At 37.6% G+C, this 14,948-nt stretch overlaps 1 protein-coding gene across 4 annotated transcripts in view; it reads left to right on the top strand.

The window, feature by feature from the left end:
* Positions 1-6,444, top strand: part of slc2a9l2 (solute carrier family 2 member 9, like 2) — a 55,210-nt gene extending 48,766 nt beyond the window's left edge. For 3 of the 4 annotated variants that reach the window (XM_059521204.1, XM_059521201.1, XM_059521203.1), the window contains exons 10-13: positions 2,843-2,944; positions 3,045-3,120; positions 5,799-5,926; positions 6,143-6,394. In XM_059521204.1, the coding sequence (XP_059377187.1) occupies positions 2,843-2,944; positions 3,045-3,120; positions 5,799-5,926; positions 6,143-6,373 (537 nt within the window). In that variant the 3' untranslated portion in view covers positions 6,374-6,394. Of the gene's footprint in view, positions 1-2,842; positions 2,945-3,044; positions 3,121-5,798; positions 5,927-6,142; positions 6,395-6,419 lie in introns of those variants that run through there. The other variant, XM_059521202.1, reaches the window with a different exon arrangement.
* Positions 6,445-14,948: the final 8,504 nt, after the last annotated feature.

Here is a 14,948-nt window from a genome sequence, read left to right as displayed (position 1 = left end):
CTGATCTGGACACAGACTGGATCTGGTGGCCACGGTGACCTCGGAATAAGAGAGAAACAGACAAATATTAGCGTAGATGCCATTCTTCTAATGATGTAGCAAGTACATAGGGTGTTATGGGAAGTGTTTCCGGTTCCGGTTTACCTAATTAATGCAGCCTAACAATCCTTTAACGGATTTGGATATTAAAAGCATATTAGTATGTTATGTGTATGCCAGGTTAAAGAGATGGGTCTTTAATCTAGATTTAAACTGCAGGAGTGTGTCTGCCTCCCGAACAATGTTAGGTAGGTTATTCCAGAGTTTAGGAGCCAAATAGGAAAAGGATCTGCCGCCTGCAGTTGATTTTGATATTCTAGGTATTATCAAATTGCCTGAGTTTTGAGAACGTAGCGGACGTAGAGGATTATAATGTAAAAGGAGCTCATTCAAATACTGAGGTGCTAAACCATTCAGGGCTTTATAAGAAATAAGCAATATTTTAAAATCTATACGATGCTTGATAGGGAGCCAGTGCAGTGTTGACAGGACCGGGCTAATATGGTCATACTTCCTGGTTCTAGTAAGAACTCTTGCTGCTGCATTTTGGACTAGCTGTAGTTTGTTTACTAAGCGTGCAGAACAACCACCCAATAAAGCATTACAATAATCTAACCTTGAGGTCATAAATGCATGGATTAACATTTCTGCATTTGACATTGAGAGCATAGGCCGTAATTTAGATATATTTTTGAGATGGAAAATGCAGTTTTACAAATGCTAGAAACGTGGCTTTCTAAGGAAAGATTGCGATCAAATAGCACACCTAGGTTCCTAACTGATGACGAAGAATTGACAGAGCAACCATCAAGTCTTAGACAGTGTTCTAGGTTATTACAAGCAGAGTTTTTAGGTCCTATAATTAACACCTCTGTTTTTTCAGAATTTAGCAGTAAGAAATTACTCGTCATCCAGTTTTTTATATCGACTATGCAATCCATTAGTTTTTCAAATTGGTGTGTTTCACCGGGCTGCGAAGAAATATAGAGCTGAGTATCATCAGCATAACAGTGAAAGCTAACACCATGTTTCCTGATGATATCTCCCAAGGGTAACATATAAAGCGTGAAGAGTAGCGGCCCTAGTACTGAGCCTTGAGGTACTCCATACTGCACTTGTGATCGATAGGATACATCTTCATTCACTGCTACGAACTGATGGCGGTCATATAAGTACGATTTAAACCATGCTAATGCACTTCCACTGATGCCAACAAAGTGTTCAAGTCTATGCAAAAGAATATTGTGGTCAATTGTGTCAAACACAGCACTAAGATCCAATAAAACTAATAGAGAGATACACCCACGATCAGATGATAAGAGCAGATCATTTGTAACTCTAAGGAGAGCAGTCTCAGTACTATGATACGGTCTAAATCCTGACTGGAAATCCTCACATATACCATTTTTCTCTAAGAAGGAATATAATTGTGTGGATACCACCTTTTCCAGTATCTTGGACAGAAAAGGGAGATTCGAGATTGGTCTATAATTAACTAGTTCTTTGGGGTCAAGTTGTAGTTTTTTGATGAGAGGCTTAATAACAGCCAGTTTGAAGGTTTTGGGGACATATCCTAATGACAATGAGGAATTAATAATAGTCAGAAGAGGATCTATGACTTCTGGAAGCAACTCTTTCAGGAGCTTAGATGGTATAGGGTCTAACATACATGTTGTTGGTTTAGATGATTTAACAAGTTTATACAATTCTTCCTCTCCTATAGTAGAGAATGAGTGGAACTGTTCCTCAGGGGGTCTATAGTGCACTGTCTGATGTGATACTGTAGCTGACGGCTGAATGGTTGCAATTTTATCTCTAATAGTATCGATTTTAGAAGTAAAGTAGTTCATAAAGTCATTACTGCTGTGGTGTTGGGAAATGTAAACACTTGTTGAGGCTTTATTTTTCGTTAATTTAGCCACTGTATTGAATAAATACCTGGGGTTATGTTTGTTTTCTTCTAAAAGAGAAGAAAAGTAATCGGATCTAGCAGTTTTTAATGCTTTTCTGTAGGATAGGTTACTTTCCCGCCAAGCAATACGAAATACCTCTAGTTTTGTTTTCCTCCAGCTGCGCTCCATTTTTCGGGCTGCTCTCTTTAGGGTGCGAGTATGCTCATTATACCATAGTGTCAAACTGTTTTCCTTAACCTTCCTTAAGCGTAAAGGAGCAACTTTATTTAAAGTGCTAGAAAAGAGAGAGTCCATAGTTTCTGTTACATCATCAAGTTGTTCTGAGGTTTTGGATATGCTAAGGAATTTGGATACATCAGGAAGATAACTTAAAAAGCAGTCTTTTGTGTTAGAAGTGATGGTTCTTTCATACTTGTAACAAGAAGTAGAATTAACAATTTTGGCTATATGAAGTTTGCAAAGAACTAAATAATGATCTGAGATATCATCACTTGGCTGCATAATTTCAACACCATCAACATCAATTCCATGTGACAGTATTAAATCTGATTTTGAAAAAACGTTGTAATTCAAGCTTTAAAGTGAATTTTATGAAATAAAATAAGGGATGTAGTTAAATAAAATAATAAATTGTGATTTAAAATTGAAAAACAAAAAAAAAAATTTTTTATTCCAGTTTTAAATGTTGTCTGATAAAATAATAAAATGAGTGATTTTATTTTTTTTAATTTTTAGAAATAGTTAAAAAAAGTTTATTTAATTCATGATATTTATTCCCAATCGATGACACTCCATGTGAGACTTCACTTGATTTTTGCCAATATTATTAATAATAACAGGGACGGTAACAGTGTGGACTAAAATGAAATGAAGCTCTGTGTGTGTTTCAGGGTTTAGTGATTGAGAAAGTCGGTCGGAGGCCGTTACTGATCTTTGGTTTTTCAGCGATGGCTGTTTTCTTCAGTCTCCTCACAGTCTTCCTGCAGTATCAGGTAAATCACAGTCACACTCTAAACACACTCAAACACACTGAACTCAAGCCATGTCTCTCTCTCTCTGTCGGTCCATGTGTTTGTGTGTGTGTGTGTGTAGGACAGGTTCTCCTGGATGCCGTATCTCAGTTTCACCTCCATTCTGCTTTTGATCGCATCCTTCTGCTCCGGTCCAGGTACAGATGTGTGTGTGTGTCTGTTTTATTCATCAGTATGGGGATGTGTCAGAGGTCAAAGGTCACAGCTCTGCGTGTCTCTTCTGATCATAAGAATATAAAGGAAATGCTCCTCGTCAGAATAAGTAATTTCTCTGACTGCTCTCACTCTCATCGACCTTCAGAACGACTCTGAATCTCTAATAACTCACTTTCATATAGAGTAGGAAATGAAGTGAGAAGTCAGATGAATATGAATCGAGAAACTCTCACTGTTTCCAGCGGATGGTTTGCTTCTCATTTACATCAGAGTCTCCTGACAGCAGAAATAAAATATTCAGACACATGATGGACAGACAGAAATCATCCTTACCTGCATGTGTGCCTGTGTGCCTGTGTGTGTGTGTGTGTGTGTGTGTGTGTGTGTGTGTGTGTGTGTGTGTGTGTGTGTGTGTGTGTGTGTGTGTGTGTGTGTGTGTGTGTGCGTGTGTGCGCGTGTGTGCGTGTGCGTGCGTGTGTGCGTGCGCGTGTGTGTGTGTTTATGTGTGTGTGTGTTTATGTGTGTATGAGGGTGTGTTCTCACTTGTAGTTTGTTTCTCTTTGTTCGTTTGGTCTGGACCAAAAAAGAAAACGATGCGTTTGCTCCTGGTCCGTTTAGTGCTCACACTGGCATTTTTGATAGCAAACATAAAAGATACCGAACCTAAAGGCACAGTGATACGTTCACATCTGATTGGTCGGGTTGATGATGTATATTTCATGACATCACAGCACCCATTCACCGATCACTCTGCTCAGAGCAGCTTTTAGCAGTTTGATAAACAACATAACAATATTCAAAGATTGTAAGTATAAGTTGAGAAGCAAGTTTCTTACGAACACTATATGAAATTTCTAGATCGATGTAAAGTACTAATTCCAAAATTAATTTTACATAGAATATGATTAATATGTGATGTAAAGGAAAGTTCAGAATCAAGCCATACTACAAGGTATTTAATAGTATCAACTTTATGCAAAGAAATATCATCTTTACATGATGTAACACAAGAAGAAATTTTAGATTTTAATTTCTTTCTAGAACCAAAAATCATAATATAAGACTTGGTTTTGTTAAGTACTAATTTACTGAAGAGATAACTGAATTTGTAAAATATCTGAATTGGATACATGTATGACAGTGTCATCAGCATAAATGTAACTTTACAGTTATTTATATAGTGGTAAATTATTAACATAAAAAAAGAAGTGGCCCTAATATTGAACCTTGGGGCACACCTCTGTTGAACCAAAAAATCTGATTTATTCCCATTTAATACTACACACTGTTTTATATTATGCAAGTATGAATTAAACCACCTTATTGCATTGTATAGGAAAACAACATTATGTATTTTAACAGTGTTGTTCAATAAAACCATGTAAATACTTGGTTTTCGTATTTTATTTGTAGTGTGAGTGATAGTCATCCGCCTGTCATCACTGAGTTTCCCAGCAGCGCCAGAGAATGTAGTTCAGACAGAATGACCGTCCTGATGCTGAGCCACCGTGTGTGTGTGTGTGTGTGTGTGTGTGTGTATGCAGATGGTCGTGGTCGTTTGTGTTAAGCGACTGATCCAGATGTGCAGGAACTCAAATGTTTCCTGCTGTCCAAAAAACATTAAAGCACATGTTTAAAAATAGATGTGCGGCTCAATCCGTGTCCAATCCTCAGGACATGAGCTGTGAGGACACACACACACACAAACACACACACACACACACACACACACACACACACAGACAGAGACACAGACAGCTGGAGGGAGGGCTGATCTCTCTCAGGGTTTCATTCTCATTCATCCATTACACTGATTCATTGTGTGTGTGTGTGTGTGTGTGTGTGTGTGTGTGTGTGTCTATGCATTGAATCTGTTTTCCTCATTCATTTGTTTGTTCATTCAAGAGGTGATTCATTCACAGACACACACACTATGCAAACACACACACACACACTGATTTGTGGATCATTTCAGTCTTATGTAAGAGACTGATTTTGGGTTCTTCTGATAATAGATCAGAGATCAGAGTTGACAATCTCTCTCTGAGTGATATTTGATTCAGTGTTCAGTGTGATGCTCTGATGATGACTCTGAGCTGTAGTTCCTGGTTTAATTCTGTTGTGTGCTCTATTAGATTTAAACGGGAGATTTTGTTCCATTAAGAAGTTTAAAAATTGGTTGTTTCATTCCATTAACAGAATGACTAATGTTTAAAATCTTTTATATTAAGAGACTTAAATATTAGTTTTGTTTTAATACAAGATGTAATTAATTTGTTGGTTTGTTTTTGAGGTAGCGATTTTCTAAAAGTATTGCTTTAGATGTCGTCTGCTGCTGAAGAGTGTTGAAGTGATCGCTGGATTGATTCAGTTTGGTTCTGAGTTCTGAGCGTTTGTTTGCAGTGAAAGAGCTGCTGGGATGCTCTGATTTCATTAGCACTCACTGTAGTGAGAATGTTCATTAATAGAGGCTAAGGCTGTCATTATTAATTAGCAACATCTGTGATTTCAGACTGAATTATTATATTGTGATGTCAGTTTGGTTTAGAGCATTACTCTCACACAGATCAACATGTTTGCTGCTGATCAAGTCCATGTGCTGAAGGATGTTTTCGTGTGTGTGTGTGTGTGTGTGTGTGTGTGTGTGTGTGTGTGTCAGGTGGCATCCCGTTCGTGTTGACGGGGGAGCTGTTTGAGCAGTCGTATCGTCCGGCCGCGTTCATGATCGCAGGAACCATCAACTGGCTCTCAAACTTCGCTGTGGGACTCCTGTTCCCCTTCATACAGGTGACTAAAACACACACACACACAGTGTGTGAGGGTGATGTGAGGTCTTCAGTCTCGCACATATAATCTGATTCCCATAATCCACTGCAGGTCAGAGCGCGACACAGAAAAGCACTTTTATTCTCTCTAATGCATCTGTGTGTGTGTGAGTGTGTGTGAGTGTGTGTGTCTTCAGCTCAGATGTGTGTGTGTGTGTGTGTGTGTGTGCTCCTGCAGGAGGCACTGCAGACGTTTGCGTTCCTGCTGTTTGTGGTGGTGTGTGTCTCTGGAGCTGTTTTTCTGCTCGTGGTTCTGCCGGAGACCAAAAACAAGACCTTCGTGGAGATCAGCCAGAGTTTCTGTAAGATCAACGGCGTCTCGGATCAGACTCACGAGCGAGAGGTGAAGGACGCGCTGGACACGAACGGACTCAGATCTGCTGAAGTGGAGATGGAGAGCTGCTTCTGAACACAGCAGCTTTACAACCATGTTTCCTTTTTCATCATGACTGAAGAGCATTTACAACCTCAGTGTGTTTGAATCAGGTGTGTGTGTGTGTGTGTGTGTGTGTGTGTGTGTGTGTGTGTGTGTGTGTGTGTGTGTGTGTGTGTGTGTGAATGTGTGCGTGATTGAATTTAATAAAACAGATTTTCTATACCATTGTAAGAATTGACTTCAGGCAATCCGTTACAGTCTAGAAATAAACTCTCTGAAGACTGCAGCACTTCTGATCATCTCAGGGTCTTGAGTTTGAATGTTCTCGTAAAGCTGTTTTTTCTGTTCAGCACTTATTTAAAATTATGCCATTTTTTTGCCTGTTAAAACTGGAGGCAGATTTAATAAATCCAGCGTTTGGCTGAGATGCTCGTTTAATCAGTTCTTAACAAATGTGAAGTAAACTCTCGGAGCCGTACGACAGAGATCCAGCGAAACTGTGAAGAACAACCACAGAACAGCTCAAGCTGCAATGCATGATGGGAACAGGCACATTGTTCAACATAAGACTGTTTGTTCAGATTTAGAACGTTTTAACAAACTCTAAAGGTCAACAACATCATTTTGTTACCAACATATTTCTCATTCAGATTCGACAAAATAAATGAACCTAATAAAAAGTCTCTGTTCCAGCTGGGCTCTGAACACACATCATTTGATGATAAAGAAATGATTTAATCATCACTTGAAGTGAAGTAAACACAAATCAATAAAGAAATACAGTCATCGTTCAGGTACAGTGTGTGTGTGGTTAATGTGTGAACACATACATGTAATAAAACACATTCAGCTTAGATCTGGACAGGAATATATCACACAATAAAGATGATCACAGAAATCAAACCTACCAGAGTACTAAATAATATTAAATACAATAATAATAAACTTTAGTTTCTTCTTCACTACCACATTTTTTACTACTGTATTTTTCAGACCATAAGTCGCACCTGAGTATAAGTCGCATCAGTCCAAAAAATACGGTATGATGAGGAAAAAAACATATATAAGTCGCACTGGACTATAAGTCGCATTTATTTAGAACCAAGAGAAAACATTACCGTCTGCAGCCGCGAGAGGCGCTCTATGTCTTCAGTGTATGCTACAGGAGCACTGAGCAGCATAGAGCGCCCTCTCGCGGCTGGAGAAGCTAATGTTTTCTCTTGGTTCATTTCTCTTGGTTCATGTCAAATTAATTTTGATAAATAAGTCGCACCTGACTATAAGTCGCAGGGCCAGACAAGCTATGAAAAAAAGTGTGACTTATAGTCCGGAAAATACGGTAATAACTTTTGAAGAAATGCCACAAAAAAAAACTGATATGATCACGTCGAGTTAATTTCATCAGCTTGCAGTGATCTATCATATCAAACATCAGAATCAACAATAGAAAAACTGCTATAACATCAACATTTATGGAGGCATTGATGGTAAAGTGGTTATTTTTATTATTATTTGGACAAATGACTGATGTCAGGTCAGTTTTATTAATAAAACTGTAGTTTAGCTGCAAGTCACTGATCATGTGTTGATGTGGAAATCTGTAAGGTTTGGTTCTGTTTTTATGATTTTGGTGAAGTGCCAAAGTCTTCTGATGTATATGTGGATTAGTAATAACCTCTGACTGAGTCATTATTATATATTAGTGTTACACACATGATGGAGTTACAGCACACTTTCTTCATGCTGCAGATCACACACACACACATTTCTGGGATTCTGGGAGATCTGTGTGTGTGTGTGTGTGTGTGTGTGTGTGTGTGTGTGTGTGTGTGTGTGTGTGTGTGTGTGTGTGTGTGTGTGTGTGTGTGAGAGAGTAGAATCTCACCTTACGTCCTGAGAGACTGAAGCGTGTCCAGGTCATTGGTCGCGCATGTCTCTCTCTCTCTCTCTCTCTCTCTCTCTCTCTCTCTCTCTCTTCCTCTCTCTTCCTCTGTGTGTGTGTGTGTGTGTGTGTGTCTTTCTCTCTCTACCTCTGTGTGTGTGTGTGTGTGTGTGTCTCTCTCTCTCTACCTCTGTTTGTGTGTGTGTGTGTGTGTGTGTGTGTGTGTGTTTCTCTCTCTACCTCTGTGTGTGTGTGTGTCTCTCTCTCTACCTCTGTGTGTGTGTGTGTGTCTCTCTCTCTCTACCTCTGTTTGTGTGTGTGTGTGTGTGTCTTTCTCTCTCTACCTCTGTGTGTGTGTGTGTGTGTGTGTGCCTCTCTCTCTCTACATCAGTGTGTGTGTGTGTGTCTCTCTCTCTCTACCTCTGTGTGTGTGTGTGTGTGTCTCTCTCTCTACCTCTGTGTGTGTGTGTGTGTGTGTGTGTGTGCCTCTCTCTCTCTACCTGTGTGTGTGTGTGTGTCTCTCTCTCTCTACATCAGTGTGTGTGTGTGTGTCTCTCTCTCTCTACCTCTGTGTGTGTGTGTGTGTGTGTGTCTCTCTACCTCAGTGTGTGTGTGTGTGTGTGTGTGTGTGTGTCTCTCTCTCTACCTCAGTTTGTGTGTGTGTGTGTGTGTGTGTGTGTATGTGTGTGTGTGTGTGTCTCTCTCTCTCTACCTCTGTGTGTGTGTGTGTGTGTGTGTGTGTGTGTGTGTCTCTCTCTCTACCTCTGTGTGTGTGTGTGTGTGTGTGTGTGTGTGTGTCTCTCTCTACCTCAGTGTGTGTGTGTGTGTGTGTGTGTGTGTGTGTGTGTGTGTTTTCTGGTTTTAACCCTTTCTGGATTTTCATGTGACAGTCAATTTCTTATTTTTTTATTTTTTTAGCTGATTGAAATGACTATATTTTAGTTTGATTATGTTTATGTAGTATCTTATGATTTAGGATTTTATGGTGCTATATTTTATTTATGTGATAGTTATGATCTATTTATTACCTGCTAACCCCATTTTGAGCATAGACCCAAAAATCTGATTTCCAACTTAGACTTACGCTTGGTTTCTTATTAAAGAAAACACTTGGCAGATTATTCCTGAAGGGGAATATTTTTAAATTAAAACAAAAACAAAAAAGTTATAGAAGTTTGTTTTATTATTGTGAAACATGCACCAAAAAAAAAGCAAAGTTGTGCTGCAAATTTGAAGTGAATATCTAAAAAATTAGTAAGATTTAGTTTGAGTGCAGTACTGAACTCTCTTAGTTTTCAATGCACAATCAGAGACATTGGGATCGAAATATAAATCCAAGTGTAAATTGTTTTAAATATGCACATTTTCACATTGCATACAGATAGTAATTAAAAAGGAAAATCTGAAGAACAAATAACGCTGAGACTAGAAATGTACAGAATCTTGTTCCTCTCTGTCAAAACAGTTGCAAAGATCAAACCTGAGCCTTTTAGATTCTGCTTACTTTTATTTTGTAATACTTGTTTTTGAGACCCTGTATGATTCGGAGATCTCAGTGTGGCTCCATGAGCACATTGCTCAATCTGACCTATTTCCAATGGTCACAAACCAAATGAAGGTCACTTACATACAGCTGACACGTCTTTTACGTAAAGAAGGAATGTCTGAAGAACAAATAATGTTGAAATTAGAAATGTAGCTTGTTTGTCTCTATACTGTATATCACACCTGTCTGAGTGTGAAACATGCACTAACATGGTTAAGTTGAGGCCCATTGACTTGCTCTCAAAAGTGTATTTAGATGATTCTTTATCTGAATCAGTTTCAGGGACATTTAAAACAAGGGATTTTATTCAGTTTGCCTGCTTTTGAAGCTATACTGCAAACATGAATTGCCATGTATAAAAATTTACTCCTGTAGCCACATTGAGATCTCAGTTTTTCTAGAAATGAACCATATAGGGCCTTAAAAATAAAGATGCCAAAAGAAAAGTTATTTGCTAACCAGTATTGTAAATTATATTAAGATATCTTTAATACATCTTAAGTTACAGACACGCAAACTTTGGAAAAAGAACACAAAAGGGCAATTTTCCCCAGTTTTTTTTACCGTCACCATTGGACTGATCAAGTCAACAGATTTTACTAATAAAGCTACCAATCTCTGTGTAATGACATAACGATGCTGCCATCTTTCTGAAGACATCCTGTAATGTGGCTGTAAATCTCAGCTGAAGATGGTCCTGCAGTGAGTTTCGTGAGGTTTGTGACACACACATGTCTCGGCCTCAGGCGCTGCTCTACTGAAGACAAAGAGAAGCAGCACAGAACCACAGCAGCGGGTCGTGTGACACTGGGTTCATCCGCTGGTGTTTGATCTGAAACCTGAGTTACGAGACGTGTGAGAAAAACATCCTGATCTCTGAGATCTACAGAGAGTCGGAACACATGATCAATGACACAATCACCACATCACAGACATCACAAACACTGAACATTCGATGAATGATTATAAGTAATCAGTCTATTATATGTTTATCGTGTAACAGCTGTACAGTGACTAGTGACGAGGTTAATTTAGTGCTGCTTAATCAGAAACTGACTGGCTGACGAATAGTTGGCTTAGAAAATTTTCATCAAGATACATCTATGAGATAACATGAAATAATGGTAAACAAGATATTTAAATAAGATATTTTTCTGAACACAAAAACATTTATTTTTATCTTTATTTTTCTTCAGAAAAGCAGATTTTACGTTACTGTGTTTGTACTTCACCGTCTGGTGCTCCTCTGGTCAGTCTTTTATTTCATTCAAATGAATGTACTATATTTTAGTGGTATAATGTTTTTTTATTAAATATTTTGATAGGATAATTACCAAAATCTTAAATGATTTGGAGCGCAGACTTATTTTGCACAGACTTAAAGAACACACTTGGCAGAAGTGTAAACATTTTTTTTTAAGTCAAAGTAAAAAAAATATTATTATTATGAAAAATACTATATTTAAGTTTGATTAAATATATATATTGAGAAACTCAAAGCCATAAATCTAAATTTAAGTTGTGTTCCAAATCTGAGGTTGATATCACAAAAAAATACATTTCTACTAGATAAAATCACTTCCTGTTTGTTTCCAGTGCACTCATTTTCGACCACAAACAGTACAAGTGTGACTATTTTTTTTTATACAAATTTGTATAAAAGTGGACTATATTTGACAACAACAACAAAAATTGTGAGAGTGATATAAATATAATTATGTTGTTGTTTTTGTTTTGTGGGAAAAAAAATTCTTCTGTTGGGTTAGTTTATGGGTTAGTGTTAGTGTTATAGTGTTTCTAGCTGAACATGGAACACCAGAAGTGTGTGTGCTGTCCTCATGCAGCTGTGAAACTGATCTAATGCCTTCAGGACAGAGAGCAAAACGAGCGAATCCTGTTTATCCTGAACGACAGACAGACAGCAGAGCACTCAGATAATGAGAGAGAGTGTGTGTGTGTGTGTGTGTGTGTGTGTGTGTGTGTGTGTGTGTGTGTGTGTGTGTGTGTGTGTGTGAGAGACACTGAAGCGCTCACTGCTGATTGGCTGCGGCGCTCCTGTTCTTCAGGACTCTCTGCGGTCAGATGATGTTTGTAGGTCGAGCCGCTGTGTTTCTGTGCTTTCATGGCTGTGAACACTCTCCAGGGACATTAAAGCCTGATAATAATTCATCTGGAGCGAGAGAATGACGTCTGAACACATCCACAATGTCAAATCGCAGGAAGATCAGAGCGCGTTCTTCATCAGGACCACTGTGGATCAAAGTATTCTGTTCATTTAATCAGTGCTGACTGAAGATAGCTATGATAAACCCTAAGATTTACAGCATTATTAAACCAAAGAAGAACTTAAGAATCAAACGACAGAACACGAACTAAACACTGTCATGAAGAGAAACACTCATTCAGAGCCAAAAATCATCCAAATTCATCATTTAGATCTTTTGTAAAGATAATTTTTTTGGTCCATACAATGAAAGCCAATGGGGTCCAAAGTATTTCTACTAAATTCAATTCAATTTAATTCATTGTGTTTCTCGCCATTCCTTTGTAAGTATTAGTAACATTTACTAGGATTTCTGAATGATTTTTAGTGTATGGTTTTTACTGCAAATACTGTAGTAAAGCTGGGGTTATTTTTGTAGTTACTATGGTTTTACTGTAAAATCTAAGGTAAAAAATGTGTTTTTTTTCATTCTTTTTGATACTATGGTTTTACTACAAAAATCATAGTTAAATCATGTTCCCTGTAGTAAATCGTGGTTAATTTTGTAGTGAGGTACGATTGTGTTGTTTCTGTGTTTTGTATTTTTGGGTGTATAAATTTGATCTTGGACTTGTTTGTGTTGTTTTTGACTGGATTATTTGATTTCTTTATGAGTGTAATTGCCATTTTTTGAGTTCTTTGTCCTGTAATCTCTCCCTACTGAACACTCTTGACCGAATGCTGTTTAAACCCATGGTTACTTTGGTGAAGTCACAGGTTTGAAGGCTGTGAGCTGGTTTTGGCGCTGGATCTGGATTAGATTCATCAGCGGGTCAGTAATCCAGTGATTACAGTCTTCTCCAGAGCGCTCTGTTACACAATCTAATGAAGGATTCACACGCCTCCACATCATCCCTAATGAAGAAATCATGGATTCAGCACTGATCAGAGATCAGTTCCTCCTCAGTGCTTCTGTCTTGTTTTTCAGTGCAAATATCTAAACATTCCTAAATCAACACACATTTACTGGAAAGGCCAAAAGAGAGAAGATATTAAGTATTGCTTTTTGTTAAAAAATATTAAAATTATGTGAGTTTATGTATAACACAAGAAATAAATATCTGTTCATGCGCTTTGAACAGGGTGAAATATTGCCAATATATTTTCTCTGGCCTTGTCACAAAAAAAAAATTGCTGCTGTTATTATTGTTTTTGACCTATGTTAATCTAATAGATAAGCTTATGACACCGAAATATTAAATACCAATTAAATTTTCCAATTCCAATTTTGATGTGTTTCCTTGGCTTACGCTGTAAGCAAAGCAGTGCTACTTTAAATGCATTAAACCAATGCTGTAGGTTTGATTGTGGAATTGATAACAGCAGACAACAGACATTTAATTGTTTGATGTAATATGAACAAACCTTCAGAATATAGAGAGGAATAAAACTGCAATGTTTGCTATTTTGTAAGAGAAAAACTTTTAAAGATTGAAATCTACAGATGCAAATAAATGAAGTGCAATTAAAGCAACACTTGAACTGGATGTTTTCTGTCCACTAGACTGAAAGAAGAGACGTGATTTAGAGAAAAAAGGGCAAAACCTCTAAACTGAGCATCACTGGTTTCACCTGTAATGTTTTTCATTAACCTCAAAAACTGACAGATCCAGCTACTTTTCTCAGATGTGATCATGTTAACACCTTTCATTAAAAACAATGAGGAAGTTACATAGAGTTTAATGGGATTTGTTTTCTCTCTAGTAACAACTGGAATTGAGTCAAGTGACACCACAGACGCCTGAACGAAACACTGTCCAGTGGCCCGTCTGACATGAATGAGACTGATGTGAGGAGCTGAAGTCCTGGATTAATTCAGTCTGGAGGATTTTATATCACAGTCACTGAGAGACAGACTGCATCAGATCATATTCTGCAGAATCTATCTCTCACACACACACACACACACTAATATCGATCACAAGTGCAGTATGGAGTACCTCAAGGCTCAGTACTAGGGCCGCTACTCTTCACGCTTTATATGTTACCCTTGGGAGATATCATCAGGAAACATGGTGTTAGCTTTCACTGTTATGCTGATGATACTCAGCTCTATATTTCTTCACGGCCCGGTGAAACACACCAATTTGAAAAACTAATGGATTGCATAGTCGATATAAAAAACTGGATGACGAGTAATTTCTTACTGCTAAATTCTGAAAAAACAGAGGTGTTAATTATAGGACCTAAAAACTCTGCTTGTAATAACCTAGAACACTGTCTAATACTTGATGGTTGCTCTGTCAATTCTTCGTCATCAGTTAGGAACCTAGGTGTGCTATTTGATCGCAATCTTTCCTTAGAAAGCCATGTTTCTAGCATTTGTAAAACTGCATTTTTCCATCTCAAAAATATCTCTAAATTAAGGCCTATGCTCTCAATGTCAAATGCAGAAATGTTAATCCATGCATTTATGCATTTAAACTGATTTACTAAAATAACTAAACATTAAAAAAAATATTTAGAAATATATAGACAAAATATAAATAAATATACAAATAAGATTTTTTTTTAATATACATAAAATATACTAGAAAAATTAACTAGTTTTCATTATGAGCTAAGTTTATTTTTTCTGACCTCATTGGCAGATATTTGATCTTGCTTTAAGCAAAAACTTAATTATTTTTTTTTTTCTCAGAAAACGAAATTTAATATCTAAAACAATTTTTCCTCACAGAAAATCTTGATTTAAGGACATACTGATATTTGTGCTGGAAAACAAGAGAAAACACTGCAGAAGAACATCTGTGTTTTGCAGCACATACACTTACACTGGAGCAGATCGTCTGACACACAGTGTGCACTGATTCACATTCTGTTTAGTTACAGGAAATCAATTCTACTGTAACAATGACCAGACGAAACACTGACCAGACAGAGAACCTGCCAGTGAACACACACACACACCTGCAAG

The sequence above is a fragment of the Carassius carassius genome, chromosome 33 (assembly GCF_963082965.1).
Source record: "Carassius carassius chromosome 33, fCarCar2.1, whole genome shotgun sequence".
Lineage (NCBI taxonomy): Eukaryota > Metazoa > Chordata > Actinopteri > Cypriniformes > Cyprinidae > Carassius > Carassius carassius.
This window is presented reverse-complemented; position numbering and strand designations above follow the sequence as displayed.